The sequence below is a fragment of the Somniosus microcephalus genome, chromosome 1, assembly GCF_052327205.1.
Source record: "Somniosus microcephalus isolate GS21.2 chromosome 1, FLI_Smic_1.0, whole genome shotgun sequence".
Classification (NCBI taxonomy): Eukaryota; Metazoa; Chordata; class Chondrichthyes; order Squaliformes; family Somniosidae; genus Somniosus; species Somniosus microcephalus.
This window is the reverse complement of record NC_140987.1, coordinates 261,466,943-261,488,597: the sequence shown is the minus strand read 5'-3', so window position 1 is coordinate 261,488,597 and position 21,655 is coordinate 261,466,943. Positions and strand designations below refer to the sequence as shown.

Below are 21,655 nucleotides of genomic sequence, written 5' to 3'. Positions count from 1 at the left end.
CACTGAGAGCCAGTTTTTGGGTATTAGTAACAGAACTCCACTGAGAGCCAATTTTTGGGTATTAGTAACAGAGCTCCACTGAGAGCCAGTTTTTGGGTATTAGTAACAGAGCTCCACTGGGAGCCAGTTTTTTTTAGTAACAGAACTCCACTGGGAGCCTGTTTTTGGGTATTAGTAACAGAGCTCCACTGGGAGCCAGTTTTTGGGTATTAGTAATAGAGCTCCACTGGGAGCCAGTTTTTGGGTATTAGTAACAGAGCTCCACTGGGAGCCAGTTTTTGGGTATTAGTAACAGAGCTCCACTGAGAGCCAATTTTTGGGTATTAGTAACAGAACTCCACTGAGAGCCAGTTTTTGGGTATTAGTAACAGAGCTCCACTGGGAGCCAGTTTTTTTTAGTAACAGAACTCCACTGGGAGCCAGTTTTGGGTATTAGTAACAGAGCTCCACTGGGAGCCAATTTTTGGGTGTTAGTAACAGAGCTCCACTGGGAGCCAGTTTTTGGGTATTAGTAACAGAGCTCCACTGAGAGCAAGTTTTTGGTAATAGTAACAGAGCTCCACTGGGAGCCAGTTTTGGGGTATTAGTAACAGAGTTCCAGTGGGAGCCAGTTTTTTTTAGTAACAGAGCTCCAGTGAGAGCCAGTTTTTGGGTATTAGTAACAGAGCTCCACTGGGAGCCAGTTTTTTTTAGTAACAGAGCGCCACTGAGAGCCAGTTTTTGGGTATTAGTAACAGAGCTCCACTGCGAGCCAGTTTTGGGGTATTAGTAACAGAGCTCCACTGAGAGCCAGTTTTTGGGTATTAGTAACAGAGCTCCACTGGGAGCCACTTTTTTTTAGTAACAGTGCTCCACTGGGAGCCAGTTTTTGGGTAGTAGCAACAGAGCTCCACTGAGAGCCAGTTTTTGGGTATTAGTAACAGAACTCCACTGAGAGCCAGTTTTTGGGTATTAGTGACAGAGCTCCACTGGGAGCCAGTTTTTTTTAGGAACAGAACTCCACTGGGAGCCAGTTTTGGGTATTAGTAACAGAGCTCCACTGGGAGCCAGTTTTTGGGTGTTAGTAACAGAGCTCCACTGGGAGCCAGTTTTGGGGTATTAGTAACAGAGCTCCACTGAGAGCCAGTTTTTGGGTATTAGTAACAGAGCTCCACTGGGAGCCAGTTTTTTGGTATTAGTAACAGAGCTCCACTGGGAGCCAGTTTTTGGGTATTAGTAACAGAGCTCCACTGAGAGCCAGTTTTTGGGTATTAGTAACAGAGCTCCACTGAGAGCCAGTTTTTGGGTATTAGTAACAGAGCTCCACTGGGAGCCAGTTTTTTGGTATTAGTGACAGAGCTCCACTTGGAGCCAGTTTTTGGGTATTAGTAACAGAGCTCCACTGAGAGCCAGTTTTTGGGTATTAGTAACGTGAGCTCCACTGGGAGCCAGTTTTTTTTAGTAACAGAGCTCCACTGGGAGCCAGTTTTTGGGTCTTAGTAACAGAGCTCCACTGAGAGCCAATTTTTGGGTATTAGTAACAGAACTCCACTGAGAGCCAGTTTTGGGTATTAGTAACAGAACTCCACTGGGAGCCAGTTTTTTTTAGTAACAGAACTCCACTGGGAGCCAGTTTTGGGTATTAGTAACAGAGCTACACTGGGAGCCAGTTTTTGGGTATTAGTAACAGAGCTCCACTGAGAGCAAGTTTTTGGGTATTAGTAACAGAGCTCCACTGGGAGCCAGTTTTGGGGTATTAGTAACAGAGCTCCACTGAGAGCCAGTTTTTGGGTATTAGTAACAGAGCTCCACTGGGAGACAGTTTTTTTTAGTAACAGAGCTCCACTGGGAGCCAGTTTTGGGGTATTAGTAACAGAGCTCCACTGGGAGCCATTTTTTTTTGTAACAGAGCTCCACTGGGAGCCAGTTTTTGGGTATTAGTAACAGAGCTCCACTGAGAGCCAGTTTTTGGGTATTAGTAACAGAACTCCACTGAGAGCCAGTTTTTGGGTATTAGTAACAGAGCTCCACTGAGAGCCAGTTTTTGGGTATTAGTAACAGAGCTCCACTGGGAGCCATTTTTGGGGTATTAGTAACAGAGCTCCACTGAGAGCCAGTTTTTGGGTGTTAGTAACAGAGCTCCACTGAGAGCCAGTTTTTGGGTATCAGTAACAGAGCTCCGCTGAGAGCCAGTTTTTGGGTATTAGTAACAGAGCTCCACTGAGAGCCAGTTTTTGGGTATTAGTAACAGAGCTCCACTGGGAGCCAGTTTTTGGGTATTAGTAACAGAGCTCCACTGGGAGCCAGTTTTTGGGTATTAGTAACAGAGCTCCACTGAGAGCCAGTTTTTCGGTATTAGTAACAGAGCTCCACTGAGAGCCAGTTTTTCGGTATTAGTAACAGAGCTCCACTGGGAGCCAGTTTTTGGGTATTAGTAACAGAGCTCCACTGAGAGCCAGTTTCTGGGTATTAGTAACAGAGCTCCACTGGGAGCCAGTTTTTTGGTATTAGTAACAGAACTCCACTGAGAGCCAGTTTTTGGGTATTAGTAACAGAGCTCCACTGGGAGCCAGTTTTTGGGTATTAGTAACAGAACTCCACTGAGAGCCAGTTTTTGGGTATTAGTAACAGAGCTCCACTGGGAGCCAGTTTTTTTTCGTAACAGAACTGCACTGGGAGCCAGTTTTGGGTATTAGTAACAGAGCTCCACTGGGAGCCAGTTTTTGGGTATTAGTAACAGAGCTCCACTGAGAGCCAGTTTTTAGGTATTAGTAACAGAACTCCACTGAGAGCCAGTTTTTGGGTATTAGTAACAGAGCTCCACTGGGAGCCAGTTTTTTTTAGTAACAGAGCGCCACTGAGAGCCAGTTTTTGGGTATTAGTAACAGAGCTCCACTGGGAGCCAGTTTTTGGGTATTAGTAACAGAGCTCCACTGAGAGCCAGTTTTTGGGTATTTGTAACAGAGCTCCACTGGGAGCCAGTTTTGGGGTATTAGTAACAGAGCTCCACTGAGAGCCAGTTTTTGGGTATTAGTAACAGAGCTCCACTGGCAGCCAGTTTTTGGGTATTAGTAACAGAGCTCCACTGAGAGCCAATTTTTGGGTATTAGTAACAGAGCTCCACTGGGAGCCAGTTTTTTGGTATTAGTAACAGAGCTCCACTGGGAGCCAGTTTTTGGGTATTTGTAACAGAGCTCCACTGAGAGCCAGTTTTTGGGTATTTGTAACAGAGCTCCACTGGGAGCTAGTTTTTGGGTATTAGTAACATAGCTCCACTGAGAGCCAGTTTTTGGGTATTAGTAACAGAACTCCACTGAGAGCCAATTTTTGGGTATTAGTAACAGAGCTCCACTGGGAGCCAGTTTTTTTTAGTAACAGAACTCCACTGGGAGCCAGTTTTGGGTATTAGTAACAGAGCTCCACTGGGAGCCAGTTTTTGGGTGTTAGTAACAGAGCTCCACTGGGAGCCAGTTTTGGGGTATTGGTAACATAGCTCCACTGAGAGCCAGTTTTTGGGTATTAGTAACAGAGCTCCACTGAGAGCCAGTTTTTTGGTATTAGTAACAGAGCTCCACTGGGAGCCAGTTTTGGGGTATTAGTAACAGAGCTCCACTGAGAGCCAGTTTTTGGGTATTAGTAACAGAGCTCCACTGGGAGCCAGTTTTTTTTAGTAACAGAACTCCACTGGGAGCCTGTTTTTGGGTATTAGTAACAGAGCTCCACTGGGAGCCAGTTTTTGGGTATTAGTAATAGAGCTCCACTGGGAGCCAGTTTTTGGGTATTAGTAACAGAGCTCCACTGGGAGCCAGTTTTTGGGTATTAGTAACAGAGCTCCACTGAGAGCCAATTTTTGGGTATTAGTAACAGAACTCCACTGAGAGCCAGTTTTTGGGTATTAGTAACAGAGCTCCACTGGGAGCCAGTTTTTTTTAGTAACAGAGCTCCACTGAGAGCCAGTTTTTGGGTATTAGTAACAGAGCTCCACTGGGAGCCAGTTTTTTTTAGTAACAGAACTCCACTGGGAGCCTGTTTTTGGGTATTAGTAACAGAGCTCCACTGGGAGCCAGTTTTTGGGTATTAGTAATAGAGCTCCACTGGGAGCCAGTTTTTGGGTATTAGTAACAGAGCTCCACTGGGAGCCAGTTTTTGGGTATTAGTAACAGAGCTCCACTGAGAGCCAATTTTTGGGTATTAGTAACAGAACTCCACTGAGAGCCAGTTTTTGGGTATTAGTAACAGAGCTCCACTGGGAGCCAGTTTTTTTTAGTAACAGAACTCCACTGGGAGCCAGTTTTGGGTATTAGTAACAGAGCTCCACTGGGAGCCAATTTTTGGGTGTTAGTAACAGAGCTCCACTGGGAGCCAGTTTTTGGGTATTAGTAACAGAGCTCCACTGAGAGCAAGTTTTTGGTAATAGTAACAGAGCTCCACTGGGAGCCAGTTTTGGGGTATTAGTAACAGAGTTCCAGTGGGAGCCAGTTTTTTTTAGTAACAGAGCTCCAGTGAGAGCCAGTTTTTGGGTATTAGTAACAGAGCTGCACTGGGAGCCAGTTTTTTTTAGTAACAGAGCTCCACTGGGAGCCAGTTTTTGGGTATTAGTCACAGAGCTCCACTGGGAGCCAGTTTTTTTTAGTAACAGAACTCCACTGGGAGCCAGTTTTGGGTATTAGTAACAGAGCTCCACTGGGAGCCAGTTTTTGGGTATTAGTAACAGAGCTCCACTGAGAGCCAGTTTTTGGGTATTAGTAACAGAGCTCCACTGAGAGCCAGTTTTTGGGTATTAGTAACAGAGCTCCACTGAGAGCCAGTTTTTGGGTATTATTAACAGAGCTCCACTGAGAGCCAGTTTTTGGGTATTAGTAACAGAGCTCCACTGGGAGCCAGTTTTTGGGTATTAGTAACAGAGCTCCACTGAGAGCCAGTTTTTGGGTATGAGTAACAGAGCTCCACTGAGAGCCAGTTTTTGGGTATTAGTAACAGAGCTCTACTGGGAGCCAGTTTTTGGGTATTAGTAACAGAGCTCCACTGAGAGCCAGTTTTTGGGTATTAGTAACAGAGCTCCACTGGGAGCCAGTTTTTGGGTATGAGTAACAGAGCTCCACTGAGAGCCAGTTTTTGGGTATTAGTAACAGAGCTCCACTGAGAGCCAATTTTTGGGTATTAGTAACAGAGCTCCGCTGAGAGCCAGTTTTTGGGTATTACTAACAGAGCTCCACTGGGAGCCAGTTTTTGGGTATTAGTAACAGAGCTCCACTGAGAGCCAGTTTTTGGGTATTAGTAACAGAGCTCCACTGGGAGCCAGTTTTTGGGTATTAGTAACAGAGCTCCACTGGGAGCCAGTTTTTGGGTATTAGAAACAGAGCTCCACTGAGAGCCAGTTTTTGGGTATTAGTAATGTTGCCAATAGCTTACTGATATTTGCCAAATGTGATGGCATACACAACTGTTTCGTTGTGAACAGTTCACAGAAACAGAAAGTTGTGTTCAGTGTGGACAGCAAGTGTTCAAAACAGCTGCAAATGTTTTCTGAACATTGCACGAAAACTGCAAGTAAAGCCATATTGAGTGGGCAGGTCCAACTATTAGCAAATAAACTGTAGTTTTTGAATTATTAAAGTGGCCTACACATATGGTAGCAATAGGTTGAGCCCAGATCTTGGATAAATGGCCTGAATAATGCAGCAAACAACAAGAGGCCAACAACATTATCCTATTGCAGTTGCTGTCATCCTTTTAACAGAGGAACAGGATAACAGGTTAGCAAAATTGTGATCATCATCCACTGCAGTTAAGGGAATCTCCTATGCCAAGACAAAAATGTTATTCAACAGTTTTTCTGATATCAGGTCAAACAGGAGCCATGCAGCCATGGAAAAGGTAGTGCATAACACTTGCACAATACAACAAAGCATTTGTCATAAAGCATAAGCTGTTCTAAAGGTTCCAACAGATGACACCCAAAAGCACACCTTCACTATCTTTCTCAAATCAGATCTGGCAAGACTTTTTAATATTTTATGCATTAAAAGAGAATGACAAATATGTACAGGTGTGTTTCGAGGTAATACATAACTGGAGTTCTGGTGATGTAAATAAATTGCTCACACTTTATTATGTTAACTGAAATATGAAATGTTTTACTGCCTTTAAATCAATTATTCAACACCTATTATCTGCGCGATCATTGATAGATACAAAAAAAGATTGGCATTAAATTTTACGATTTAGCTATCCTGGTGCAGCGCTTTGAGTCACAGGAGTGTATATTGGGAACTTAAATGACATATGTCATTCATGTCCCATGCTTGATCCGCACAATTTTTCATCTACTGAAAGTGAATAAAATTAGACAAGGAGTGTTAATATGTAAAATTTACCCCTCAGTGTTTCTGTCACAGCTCTTGCTCACCTCCTTGAGCATAACAACAAAAGAATTAGGAGCAGGAGCAGGAGTAGGAGTAGGCCATTCAGCCCCTTGATCATGGCTGAACTTCTACCTCAATTACACTTTCCCGACCTGTCCCCATATCCATTGATTCCCTTAGTGTGTATAGATCCCGGTCTTGAATATACTCAATGACTGAGCATCCACAGCCCTCTGGGGTCGAGAATTCCAAAGATTCACCACCCTCTGAGTGAAGAAATTTCTCCTCAATGGTCGACTCCTTATCCTGAGACTGTGCCCCCTAGTTCTAGACTCTCCAGCCAGGGGAAACAGCCTTTCAGCATCTACCCTGTCAAACCCTCTAAGAAATTTATAAGTTTCAATGAGATCACCTCTCATTCGTCTAAACTCCAGCGAATATAGGCCCATTCTACTCAATCTCTCCTCATAGAACAGCACTCTCATCCCAGGAATCAATCTAGTAAACCTTTGTAGCACCTCCTCTAAGCCCAGTATATCCTTCCTTAGGTAAGGAGACTAAATCTGTACACAGTATTCCAGGTGTGGTCTCGCCAAATCCCAATATAATTGCAGCAAGATTTTCTTACTCTTATACTCCAACCCCATTGCAATAAAGGCGAACATACTATTTGCCTTCCTAATTGCTTGCTGTACCTGCATGTTAACTTTCTGTGATTTGTGTACAAGAGCACCCAAATCCCTCTGAATACCAACATTTACTAATCTCTCACCTTTTAAAAAACATTCTAATTTTCCATTCTTCCTACCAAAGTGGATAATTTCACACTTCCCCACATAATATTCCATCTCTTTTTTAAAAATCATTCAAGGGATCTGGACATCGCTGGCAAGGCCAGCATTTATTGCTCATCCCTAATTATCCTTGAGAAGGTGGTGGTGAGCCGCCTTCTTGAACCACTGCAGTCCATGTGGTGAAGGTACTCCTACAGTGCTGTTAGGTAGGGAGTTCCAGGATTTTGACCCAGCGACGATAAAAGAACAGCGATATATTTCCAAGTCATGATGGTGTGTGACTTGGAGGGGAATTTGGAGGTGGTGGTATTCCCATGCGCCTGTTGCCCATGTCCTTTCTAGGTGGTAGAGGTCGCAGGTTTGGGAGATGCTTTCAAAGAAGCCTTGGCACGTTGCTGCAGTGCATCTTGTAGATGGTACACACTGCAGCCACGGTGCGCCGGTGGTGGAGGGAGTGACTGTTTAAGGTGGCCACCTTCCTGCCCAATCACTTAACCTGTCTATATCCCTTTGCAGCCTCCTCATCGCTTACTTTCCCACCTAGCTTTGGATCATCAGCAAACTTGGATACATTATACACAGTCCCCTCATCTAAGTCATTGATATAGATTGTAAATAGCTGATGCCCAAGCACTGATCCTGGCGGCGCTCTACTAGTTACACCCTGCCATCCGGAAAATGACCCGTTTATTCCTATTCTCTGTTTTCTATCCTTTAACAAGTCCTCAATCCAGACTAATATATTACCCCAATCCCATGAGCCCTAATCTTGTGTAACAACCTCCTGTATGGTACCTTATCGAATGCCTTCTGAAAAACCAAATACACCACATCCACAGGTTCCCCTTTATCTACCCTGCTAGTTACACCCTCAAAATTTTTTAACAGATTTGTCAAACACGAATTCCCTTTCATAAAACCATGTTGACTCTGCCTAATCATATTGTGATTTTCTAAGTGCCCTGTTACCACGACCCTAATAATGATTCCAGCACTTTTCCTACTACTGATGTCAAGCTAACTGGCCTATGGTTCTCGGTTTTCTCTCTCCCTCCTTTCTTGAACAACAGAGTTACATTTGCTACCTTCCAATCCACGGGGACCATTTTAGAATCTAGGGAATTTTGAAAGATCAAACTACTGCAGAGACCAGGGAGTAAGCTGCTTGCATGGGTGTTATGGATGCTAAAAGGGGGGTGGAGCACTACATCTACATGACTTTAATCTACATATAGATTGGGCTAACCAAATTAGTAACAATACTGTGGAGGAGGAATTCCTGGAGTGTTTACGGGATGGTTTCCTGGACCAATATGTCGAGGAACCAACCAGAGATCAGGCCATCTTAGACTGGGTATTTCTGAGAATGAAGTAGTTGACTCAGAGACTAGGGTCCTAAATTTAAATAAAGGAAACTACGATGGTCTGAGGCGCGAGTTGGGTAGGATTGATTGGGGAATGTCACTCAAAGGGTTGACGGTGCAGAGGCAATGGCAAACATTCAAAGACCGCATGGATGAACTACAGAATTTGTTCATCCCAGTTTGGCATAAAAATAAAACAAAAAAGGTGACTCAACCGTGGCTAACAAGGGAAATTAGGGATAGCATAAGATCCAAGGAGAGGACATATAAATTGGCCAGAAAAAGCAATAATCCTGAGGATTGGGAGCAATTTAGGATTCAACAAAGGAGGGCAAAGGGATTAATTAAGAAGGGGAAAATAGAATATGAGAGTAAGCTTTCAGGGAACATAAAAACTGACTGTAAAAGCTTTTATAGATATGTGAAGAGAAAAAGATTGGTGAAGTCAAGCATAGGTCCCTTGCAGTCAGAATCAGGGGAATTTATAATGGGGAATAAAGAAATGGCAGACCAACTAAATACATATTTTGGTTCTGTCTTCACAAAAGAGGACACAAATAACCTCCCAGAGATGTGGGGGAACATAGGGTCTGATGAAAAGGAGGAACTGAAAGAAATCAGTATTTGTAGGGAAATGGTGTTAGGGAAATTGATGGGATTGAAGGCCGATAAATCCCCAGGGCCTGATAATCTACATCCTAGGGTACTTAAGGAAGTGGCCCTAGAAATAGTAGATGCATTGCTGGTCATCTTCCAACATTCGATGGAATCTGGAACAGTTCCCATGGATTGGAAGGTAACTAATGTTACCCCATTATTCAAAAAAGGTGGTAGAGAGAAAACGGTAAGCCTGACATCGGTAGTGGGGAAAATGCTAGAGTCCATTATAAAAGATGTAATAGCAGAGCACTTGGAAAACAGTGACAGGATCGGACAAAGTCAACTGGATTCACAAAAGCTAAATCGTGCTCGACTAATCTACTGGAATTTTTTGAGGATGTAACTGGTAAAATAGATAAGGGAGAACCAGTGGATGTGGTTTATCTGGACTTTCAGAAGGCCTTCGATAAGGTCCCACATAAGAGATTAGCGTGTAAAGTTAAGGCACATGGGATTGGGGGCAAGGTATTGACTTGGATAGAGAACTGGTTGGCAGACAGAAAGCAAAGAGTTGGAATAAACGGGTCTTTTTCCGAGTGGCAGGCAGTGACTAGTGGGGTACCGCAGGGATCGGTCCTTGGACCCCAGCTATTCACAATATATATTAGTGATCTAGACAAGGGAACTAGATGTAATATCTCCAAATTTGCAGATGACACAAAGCTGGGTGGGCGTGTGTGCTGTGAGGAGGATGTCGAGAAACTCCAGGATGATTTGGACAGGTTGGGTGATTGGGCAGAAACATGGCAGATGCAATATAACGTGGATAAATGTGAGGTTGTCCACTTTGGTGGCAAAAACAGGAAGGCAGATTATTATCTAAATGGCAATAGATTGTGAGAAGGGGAAGTGCAACGAGACCTGGGTGTCCTTGTGCACCAGTCGCTGAAGGTAAGCATGCAGGTGCAGCAGGCGGTTAAGAAGGCAAATGGTATGTTGGCCTTCGTAGCGAGAGGGTTTGAGTACAGGAACAAGGATGTCTTGCTGCAGTTGTACAGGGCCTTGGTGAGACCACATCTTGAGTATTGTGTGCAGTTTTGGTCGCCTTATCTGAGGAAGGATGTTCTTGCCATGGAGGGAGTTCAGCGAAGATTCACCAGGCTGATACCTGCGATGGCAGGAATGACGTATGAGGAGAGATTGGGTCGATTGGGCTTGTATTCGCTGGAGTTTAGAAGAATGAGAGGTGATCTCATTGAAACTTATAAAATTCTGACAGGACTGGACAGACTAGATGCAGGAAGGATGTTCCCGATGGTCGGGGAGTCCAGAACCAGGGGACACAGTCTAAGGATAAAGGGTAGGCCATTTAGGACAGAAATGAGGAGGAATTTCTTTACCCAGAGAGTGGTGAACCTGTGGAACTCTCTACCACAGAAGGCGGTGGAGGCCAGTTCATTAAATATATTCAAGAAGGAGTTGGATATATTTCTTAAGGCTAGAGGGATCAAGGGGTATGGGGAGAAAGCAGGGACCGGGTACTGAATTTGGATGATCAGCCATGATCGAATTGAATGGCGGAGCAGGCTCGAGGGGCCGAATGGCCTACTCCTGCTCCTATCTTCTATGTTTCTATGTTACAATGCACAAGAGGGAGAAAATAACTGAATTTATTAAAACTATTTTATTGTTCCCATCTAAGCATTTTATAAATCAATAGCTAGTCAAAACAATTGTAAAAGCTACCTTGATTCTAGAATTTGGAGCATGGTTGGAGTGTTCAACAAGCCTTCAGACATCAGGAACATGTACGGAATCTGCAGCTCCATCAACAGGAACTCAGACTTAATGGTTAACATATCTCCGAAAGAACAAAAAGGAACTGTTACTCATTGTAGTAACATTTTTTTTCTAAATGAGGATCTTTTATACATGCAAACACTGTGCAGCCAATGTATTTTTATACTGAACTTGGCAAAAATTGGCACTAAACTATAGTCTCAGTCAGAGAAGTCGAAGATTGTTGATCTGAAATGTACTAAGGGGTGCTCTTCAGAGGCTGGATTGAGGCCCATGTTTGGGGCAATAGGACAAAGAACTGTACAGACCCTTCTATAGTTATTGTTCTTGTATCAGTGCAGAAGGTGCATGTAAATTATCTATGTGGTTATCACAGCTTTACACCACTTTCTCTGCCTTGGCAGTGGGAGGGACAGTGAACTATTGCCAAGTGATCTGCCTGATTTAATCTTTTTTTAAGTTGTATTCTTTCCCTCAGATTCAACTTAGCAGCATCTCTCTGGGCAGGATTTAGGTCACTGAACTGAAAACCCAATAGCATGATTTCCCCCAGGGGAGCAGTAGTCTGTTTACTCCCAGCAGTAAGAGTGAAAATCCTATTACCACTCATATCATTAAGTTTTCTTCAATTATAAAAATATGTACATGCTGCATAAAAATTTATGATAGAAATGGGGTCGACTTTAAAACAGTTCAAATCAATTCAATATTGATTTAATAAATGAAGAGCTCATGTAAATGTATAAATTGATTCAGTTTTACATGTGGAATTGTAATAGACTTTCTTTTCAGATATTGTTACCTGCTTCTGGACCTTTAGGAAGTATGGTTTTAAAGATCATATGATTTATATTCTGCTGCTTGCAGAGCTCAGCCCAGCACGAATTCTCCATGTGATCGTATTCTACCACCAAAGAGAACTGAACCCAAGGAAAATCTGCTCCGATGTGATGACTGTATGCTACCAAACAGGAATGTCTTTCCAGGCTGGAAATGGACGATGCAGGTAATCACGGCATGACAAAAAAGAACGAATGAGGAGTATAGTGTTACAAATTAATTACCATTATCACAGAACACCTAATAACGGAATTGGATTGGAGACTGTGTTACGGCTATTCACACTAATATGAGCTACTAATAGCTATAACCTACTTAGTATCATAAGCAATAATTTCTGCTAATTGTGCAGCAGATTAAGAAGTTCATTTCACAATCTTGTTATTGTGGGCTTGCATTCCACAGGATCCAGAACACATTCCCTATCTCTGTAACCTCCTCCAGCCCTGCAACCCTGCGCTATCTCTACGTTCCTCCAATTCTGGCCTCTTGCGTTCCCCAATTTTCATCGCCCCTCCATTGGCAGCCGTGCCTTCAGCTGCCTAGGCCCTAAGCTCTTGAATTCCCTCCCTAAACCTCGCCAACTCTCTACCTCTCTCTCTTCCTATAAGATGCTCCTTAAAAAAACCAACCTCTTTGACCAAGCTTTTGGTCATCTGCCCTAATATCTCCTCATGTGGCTTGGTGTCAAATTTGGTCTGATAATGCTCCTGCGAAGCACCTTGGGACGTTTTACAATGTTAAAGGTGCTATACAAGTGCAAGTTGATGATGTTGTAACCCATTAGCCAATGAATTTTGATTAGTTGTCGGCCAGATCCCCACATGACACCTCCCCTTGGGGACAGGAAAAATTTACATAAATCATTTCATCCAACAACACAAAATGCCTCCTGCCAGCGGAGCACAGGACAGATTTGGCATCAGAGTCCTGGAGAAGTCTGACACTCCCTGCTCTTCTAGTAGAATGATGGAAAAAGAGCAGCCTGTGAGTGAGGAATGTGTAAATAATGAACTAGGTAAGCTCGTCAATTAGTGTGTCTCTTGCTTCCATCACCCTTATTTTTATTCCTCTCCTGATTTTATGTTGCTTTCGTACATGAATAAAAACAAAAGTAAAAAATTAAATTACGAAGTGCCACTAGCTATTACACATGTTAAAAAGAATCAGTGGCCGGTCTGACCTCTGTCACTTGAGAGACACAAAGGATTTTTACATAAACACATTAAACAGTATGCTAACAACAGAAATTAAACACCTTATATTCTTTAAAATATGTAAGTCATGATCTAAGCAATCAAGTGACTACATATTACCTACAACAATCTCTGCCTGTTTTCTGAAGGACCCCTGCATAATTTGAGAAACAACAATTCAAAGTACAATTTTACCAACCAGCTTAAAACTTTCTGGCGACTCAAAGTGGCATTTTCTTCAGGAAAAACTGCAGCTGGTTTTAAGTCTACAAAATGTAAGTGTGACACATTTAGAGATGAGCAAGCGTAGAAGCATTGAGATATTATACTTTTCTGAAGATAATGACTAATTCAATGCACCATATTGACTGTCACCGATCACAAAAATTATAAGATGCACATAACTGAATGGAACAGGAAAGCCCCATTAACATACTGTTATTTTTTGCAGCAATCACTGCTCAGATTGTACCTGTACACATGAACAGGAGACTAAGTTTTGGTGAACAAAAGTGTATTTTGTGCGAGCTATGCATGTATTACAGTGCAACAGGACGAAACCAACTAGTATATGAACGAGAATTAAGAAATAATCTGACAAACCAAACCTTATGTCTCACCTTTTACTTTGGTGAGGCTGTTCGTAAGTGTCGCTCTGACACAGTCTGAATCCATCCTGATGATGATCAATACCTGTTCAAGAAAAATTACATTTAAAATGGTTCTGCACTTCAAATAAATTCACAGAAATATTTCTAGTAAATAAAGTGCACTAATTGTTGCCATGAATGAAAACTCTTACTAATCTGAAAGCAGGGCCAGCAAATGCTTTTGTATTTCATGCAACAGATGGAAATGTGGTTGAACACCTCCATTTAACATCGAAGATAGGAGCAGGAGTAGGCCATTCGGCCCCTCGAGCCTGCTCCGCCATTCAATGAGATCATGGCTGATCATCCAAACTCAGTACCCTATCCCTGCCTTCTCCCCATATCCCTTGATCCTTTTAGCCTTAAGAAATATATCTAACTCCTTCTTGAATATATTTAATGAATTGGCCTCAACTGCCTTCTGTGGTAGAGAATTCCACAGGTTCATCACTCTCTGGGTGAAGAAATTCCTACTCATCTCTGTCCTAAATGGCTTACCCCTTATCTTTAGACTGTGACCCCTGGTTCTGGACTCCCCCGCCATCGGGAACATCCTTCCTGCATCTAGTCTGTCTAGTCCTGCTAAAATTTTATAAGTTTCAATGAGAACCCCTCTCCAGCGAGTATAAGCCCAATCGACCCAATCTCTCCTCATACGTCATTCCTGCCATCCCAGGTATCAGTCTGGTGAATCTTCGCTGCACTCCCTCCATGGCAAGAACATCCTTCCTCAGATAAGGCGACCAAAACTGCACACAATACTCAAGATGTGGTCTCACCAAGGCCCTGTACAACTGCAGCAAGACATCCTTGTTCCTGTACTCAAACCCTCTCGCTACGAAGGCCAACATGCCATTTGCCTTCTTAACCGCCTGCTGCACCTGCATGCTTACCTTCAGCGATTGGTGCACAAGGACACCCAGGTCTCGTTTAACTTCCCCTTCTCCCAATCTATTGCTGTTCAGATAATAATCTGCCTTCCTGTTTTTGCCACCAAAGTGGATAACCTCACATTTATCCACATTATACTGCATCTGCCATGCATCTGCCCAATCACCCAACCTGTCCAAATCATACTGGAGTTTCTCGGCATCCTCCTCACAACACACACGCCCACCCAGCATTGTATCGTCTGCAAACTTGGAGATATTACACCTAGTTCCCTCGTCTAGCTCATTAATATATATTGTGAATAGTTGGGGTGCAAGGACCGATCCCTGCGGTACCCAACTAGTCACTGCCTGCCACTCGGAAAAAGACCAGTTTATTCCAACTCTTTGCTTCCTGTCTGCCAATCAGTTCTCTATCCAAGTCAGTACCTTGCCCCCAATCCCATGTGCCTTAACTTTACATGCGAATCTTTTATGCGGGACCTTATCGAAAGCCTTCTGAAAGTCCAAATACACCACATCCACTGGTTCTCCCTTATCTATTCTACCAGTTACATCCTCAAAAAATTCCAGTAGATTAGTCAAGCACGATTTAGCTTTCTTGAATCCATGTTGACTTTGTCCGATCCTGTCACTGTTTTCCAAGTGCTCTGCTATTACATCTTTTATAATGGACCCTAGCATTTTCCCCACTACCGATGTCAGGCTTACCGGTCTGTAATTCCCCGTTTTCTCTCTACCACCTTTTTTGAATAGTGGGGTAACATTAGCTACCTTCCAATCCATGGGAACTGTTCCAGAGTCTATCAAATTTTGGAAGATGACCAGCAATGCATCTACTATTTCTAGGGCCACTTCCTTAAGTACCCTAGGATGTAGATTATCAGGCCCTGGGGATTTATCGGCCTTCAATCCCGTCAATTTCCCTAACACCATTTCCCTACAAATACTGATTTCATTCAGTTCCTCCCTCTCATTAGACCCGATTTTCACCGACATCTCAGGCAGGTTATTTGTGTCCTCCTTTGTGAAGACAGAACCAAAGTATGTATTTAATTGGTCTGCCATTTCTTTGTTCCCCATTATAAATTCCCCTGATTCAGACTGCAAGGGACCTACGCTTGACTTCACCAATCTTTTTCTCTTCACATATCTATAAAAGATTTTACAGTCAGTTTTTATGTTCCCTGCAAGCTTAATCGCATACTCTATTTTCCCCCTCTTAATTAATCCCTTTGTCCTCCTATGCTGAATCCTAAACTGCTCCCAATCCTCAGGTTTACTGCTTTTTCTGGCCAATTTATATGTCCTCTCCTTGGATCTTATGCTATCCCTAATTTCCCTTGTTAGCCACGGTTGAGTCACCTTTTTTGTTTTATTTTTATGCCAAACAGGGATAAACAAATTCTGTAGTTCATCCATGCGATCTTCATCTTGTCAACATTCTCAACAGAAAGTTATCATTAAAATCAAAACTCCACAATCTTTATCAACCACAAAGACTGAAACATCGAAACATAGGAGCAGGAGTAGGCCATTTGGCCCTTCGAGCCTGCTCCGCCATTCAATATGATCATGGCTGATCCTCTATCTCAATACCATATTCCTGCTCTCTCCCCATACACCTTGATGCCTTTTGTGTCTAGAAATCTATCTATCTCCTTCTTAAATATATTCAGTGACTTGGCCTCCACAGCCTTCTGTGGTAGAGAATTCCACAGGTTCGCCACCCTCTGAAGAAATTTCTCCTCATCTCAGTCCTAAATGTCCCACCCTGTATCCTGAGACTGTGACCCCTCGTTCTAGACCCCCCCAGCCAGGGGAAACATCCTTCCTGCATCCAGTCTGTCTAGCCCTGTCAGAATTTTATACGTTTCAATGAGATCCCCTCTCATTCTTCTAAACTCTAGTGAATACAGGCCTAGTCGACCCAATCTCTCCTCATATGACAGTCCTGCCATCCCAGGAATCAGTCTGGTGAATCTTCGTTGCACTCCCTCTATGGCAAGTATATCCTTTCTTAGGTAAGGAGACCAAAATTGCACACACTACTCCAGGTGTGGTCTCACCAAAGCCCTGTATAACTGTAGTAAGGCATCCTTGCTCCTGTACTCAAATCCTCTTGCAATGAATGCCAACATACCATTTGCCTTCCTAACTGCTTGCTGCACCTGCATGTTTGCTTTCAGTGACTGGTGTACAAGGACACCCAGGTCCCTTTGTACATCAACATTTCCCAATCTATCACCATTTAAATAATACTCTGCCTTTCTGTTTTTCCTACCGAAGTAGATAACTTCACATTTATCCACGTTATACTGCATCTGCCATGTATTTGCCCACTCACTCAACTTGTCTAAGTCGCCTTGAAGCCTCTTTGCATCCTCCTCACAACTCACAATCCCACCTAGTTTTGTGTCGTCAGCAAACTTGGAAATATTACATTTGGTTACCTCATCCAAATCATTGATTTATATTGTGAATAGCTGGGGGCCCAAGCACTGATCCCTGCGGTACCCCACTAGTCACCGCCTGCCACCCTGAAAAAGACCCATTTATTCCTACTCTTTGTTTCCTGTCTGTTAACCAATTTTCAACCCATGCCAGTATATTACCCCCAATCCCATGTACTTTAATTTTGCACACTAACCTCTTATATGGGACTTTATCAAAGGCCTTCTGAAAATCCAAATACACCACATGAATGGACCTCAGTTTTACATTTCATCTAAAAGCAGATGGCTCTCCAGCTCAAAACATTCTGATTTCTGATGTTGGTGTTTCCGTGTAGTGCAAATTATATAAAGATTAGAGTATACACGGATGGAAATGAAAATGCCTGTGACACAACTGAGTGACGTCTGATATGCTTCTTACATTCTAATTTAATATTTGAGCCATGTTTATGTAAAAAAATGACCCACTACTCATTACATTGAAAGCCATCATTGCATTACTTATATTCAGAATGTGACATGAATGACAAAAAGTACTGCAGAGCTCTTCTGAGTCCCCATATTTTAAAATAAAGGACAGCCTCTAAAATGGTTCATACCTTGTGTTCTTTTGTGTGAGTGGTTTGTATCCACCTTAAAATCTGATTCTGAAGTTCAGCTACTTTGGGGTTGCTTTCTTGCTTACTCTGACTGACATACTGAACAATTCTGAGTTTCTTCCAAATATCATCTAAACATGAACCCAAAGTGCTCATATACATTTCTTTGGCTCTGAACAAATACCCTGAAAGTGAAAAATTAAATAAAAGTGATTAGAAAGAAGACCCTATAAAATGGACAGCACTAGTCTTTTATATTGCATCCAAGTTTCAAAGGCAAGTAAGACAGCAACAAAAAACATGTCTCTCCCACTTTTGTTTAAAATATTAATGGTTGTACTGAGGTTTAGGAAATAATATTAATATTTTATGTCTTCTGTTATGCAAGTCAGTTTGCACAGTAATAACATGAATAATAATGCATTTTGATGGGAGATTTTCAAGTAGAACACAAATGATAATTATAAAGCCATTGAAAATTAGTGTCATTTATATGACAAAATTCCAAATTTATCATTCGATGCAAGTTTTGTATACACTGAATTTGCGGATGCCTACTTTGTTTAGATTCTATTTCTTAATACACAGGATCAAAACATTCTGATAGAAAACATGAAAATTTTAAAATCTGCAAGGAATATTAAGCATTTAGGAAAACTCTATTTGCAATGTGTTTTGCCAGTTGTTGACTGGATGGCTACTCGGAACATTTTGAAACCATCCTCCCCCTCTTCAAGTGTACTTATTGTACCATTTCACATTATGCCAGATGCTGGTGAAAGGCTTAGCAGCTGCCATCTTTTAAAACAACAGCCAGTGCTTTATACTGTTTTATTAATTTAAATATATTACTTATTTACAACTTAATCAGGTATGAATCTAGTTTGATAATGATAAAACCAAAATAAAAACTCATCCAGAAAAAAATATTTATACACAAGTGTGCTTGTCTCCTTCAGAAAAATTATTTTGCAGAATTTAATTATTTGGTCTTGTCTTAATTTTGATCTTGACTTAGTTACAGAAACCCATTTGCAACTGTACCTCATACCTATAGCAGTGTCCAGGTCACACATCAACAGAAGATCACGAACGGTCACCAATAGATGAAGAAGTGCTGCATGCTTGTACAAGTGAACTTCATTTTCATCATGCTTATCTAGAACAGAAACAAGAGACAATTTTATGCATTAGAATATCTAGTACTGTGATTTTGGTGTAAACAGGACACCAGTGCCATTCTTTATATTTTAGATGTTTCCAACTAAATGTGTTACCGAGTCCCATGTATCCTGCTGTGATATGGTTTGACTGAGGTTGAGTGGTCCAACTTCAAAACTCTTTGTATTGTCTTAGAGTGTCATTGTGCTACTGGTGCTGGTTTGAGACTAGTACCTGCAGAGCTAGCAAACTCGAGTGCTAGAATGATGTTTGAGCTGGCCCTAAGGAAATCAGAGCTCTCTAAACAGGTGCACAGAGCTCAACTCCCCAGCATCTAATGGTGGTTAAAAATTCATGTTAACAAAGCTGATGTGACAATCATATTGGGCCTGTTTGGTGTGCCATATTTTATTTCTATAAAAAGCACATAATATAAAAATGTGTGATGTTATAAATTGTAGTCCAACTGAAATCAGAGAATTATTTTAAGAATTATACACATAGCCAATAACATCTAAAATTACAAAAATAAATTGAATTGGTTACAATTTCAGGTTCACAGATCACTCTTTATAAATTTTGAATTTCAGCTTTTTAGAAAATGTTGTTCTCTGGCTATGGGCGATGCTTGTGAAACCCCATTTATTGCCCACCCCTAGTTACTCCTAGTAGGCTATCTCCTTGAACCGGTGCAGTCCCTCTGGTGTAGTGCTCCCACAATTAAGTCATTTAGAGAACTTCAGGATATTGACCCAGTAAAAAGAAACAGTGATATATGTCTAAGTCATGATGGTGTGTGACTTGGGGCAGAACTTGGAAGTAATAGTGTTCCCATGACACTGCTATTCGTCCTTCTCCGTAATAGCGGCCACAGAGGTGGGAGGTGATGTGGGAGCAAGCTTGGTGTGTTGCCACATCCTGTAGATCGTATGTACTGCAACCACAGTGTGCTGGTCAAGTGAACTGCTCAGTTCTGGAGCTTCTTCAGTGCTGCTGCAGCTACATCCTCCTGACTTGAGCCTTGTAGATGGTGGTGAGCCTTTGAGGGGTACGGCGTTGAGCCACTAGGCTACCCAGTCTCTGTACTGCTCTTGTAGCTACGGTGTTGATGTTGGCTTGTCCAGTTTAGCTTCTCATCAATGGTGGGGGAAATCGGTGATGGTCGTGCCATGAAAGGTCAAAGGGAGACGGCTGGGTTTTCTCTTGTTTGCGATGGTCATTACCTGACACTTATATGACACAAATGTTATCTGTTACTTGTCAGTCCAAATACAGAAGTTGTGAATGGAGTTGAACTCTGTAGAATCAGCGAACAGCCCCACTCCTGACTTTATAATGGAGGGAAGGTCAGTGATGACACAGTTAAAGATGGTTAGTCTGAAGACACTTCCTTGAGGAACTTTTACAGTGATGTCCTGGGGCTTCAGCAACTGGCCTCCAACAACTACACCCATCTTCCTTTGGGTAAGATGAGACCACAGCCACTGAAGGGAATGCCCTTTGACCTCCATTGACTTCAGTTATGCTAGGGCGCCTTGATGACACACTTGGTCGAACATGACCTTGATGTCGATGGCAGCCACTCTCACCTCTCCACTGGCCATCAGTTCCTGTATCCACATCAGGATCAAGGCCGTGATGAGGTTTGGAGCTGACTTGCTCTGGCAGAATCAGAACTGAGCATCAACGAGCAGGTTATTGGTGAATATGTGTTGCTTGATAGCACTATTGTTGACTCTTTCCATCACTTTACGGAGGAGGCCGATATGGTGTTAATTGGCCAGATTTCGTTAACCCTGTGTAGTTGCTTCACCAAATGTGTATCTTATTTTAAGTTCAATCACAGCTCTACTAAAGGGATGTTCTATAATCTTAATTTTACTCTTTCACCACTTACATATTTATTAAATGTAACTGTTATTGATCGGTTAACCTACTCTCACCATATTCATTTTGAGAGATCAAAATTACTACTTAAAATTCATCAAGGAAAAAAAGTCACTGACCGAGAAGAGATGGTCATTTTTTATAAAATAAATTGTTGAAAGTTAAAGGGTAAATGACCATCTTTTTCAAGTAAAATAAATATGCAGCTACTATTACTACTTAAAATATATTTACAAAAATAAATTAAAATGAACTGTCTGAAAACTTGGGAAGGATGATTCATTGGTAGGCTCTTTCACAAGATCATCCTCTGAACTGGCTACTGTGGTACTCAGGAATGTCCAAACAATCCTACCTGGCTGGTGTTCAGATGTTTTGGTAGATTACTGAGTGGAGATTTCACTGAGCTGTGTGGTATAGGGCTGCTGACTGCACACCAGTGTACAACAACAGCAACTTACATTTATAGAGCGCATTTAACATAGCAAAACATTCCAAGGCGCTTGACAAGAGCGATAAAAACATTTTTGACACCGAGCTACAGAAGATGCTATCAGGGCAGATGACCAAAAGCTTGGTCAAAGAGGTAGGTTTTAAAGGGACATCTTAAAAGGAGGAGAGGTAGAGAGGCGGACAGGTTTAGGAAGGGAATTCCAGAGCTAGGGCCAAGGTAGCTGAAAGCATGGCCACCAATGGTGGATTGATTAAAACCCGGGATGCGCATGAGGCCAGAATTGGAGGAGTACAGAGATCTCGTAGTGTAGTGAGCAAACTGACCAGAAAGGCAACTTGCTTATCCGATAGCGCCCAACGTACAAGCAACATATGATGCAAAGCAGTGGTGCAGTTGTTCATCTTGTGGAAACCAAACTGCAAAGCTTCAAGAAATGATCAATGCCCTGAGGTCTCAGGGCAAACCATGCCTCCTGTAAGCTCCAGATGTTAGCTCAAAGTGCTGAGGTAACAACTTGTGTGGCCCACTCCTTAGCTGATATATCTCTTCATGGGTTCCAGACTTATCAATCCTTTCCAGGGTGGTCTACAAGAATACAAGTGGTGTAATATCCTTTGGCC

At 42.3% G+C, this 21,655-nt stretch overlaps 1 protein-coding gene across 1 annotated transcript in view; it reads right to left on the bottom strand.

Annotated features, from left to right (window-relative positions):
• Positions 1 to 10,844: 10,844 nt before the first annotated feature.
• The window catches only part of LOC147124778 (protein shortage in chiasmata 1 ortholog-like), a 47,619-nt gene continuing 36,808 nt past the window's right edge, over positions 10,845 to 21,655 (bottom strand). Inside the window, exons 9-14 of the mRNA XM_085984480.1 lie at positions 18,585 to 18,692; positions 17,534 to 17,718; positions 13,559 to 13,631; positions 13,138 to 13,204; positions 11,705 to 11,889; positions 10,845 to 10,963 (exon numbers count right to left, since the gene is read on the bottom strand). Of these exons, the coding sequence (XP_085840606.1) occupies positions 10,845 to 10,963; positions 11,705 to 11,889; positions 13,138 to 13,204; positions 13,559 to 13,631; positions 17,534 to 17,718; positions 18,585 to 18,692 (737 nt within the window). The remainder of the gene's footprint in view (positions 10,964 to 11,704; positions 11,890 to 13,137; positions 13,205 to 13,558; positions 13,632 to 17,533; positions 17,719 to 18,584; positions 18,693 to 21,655) is intronic.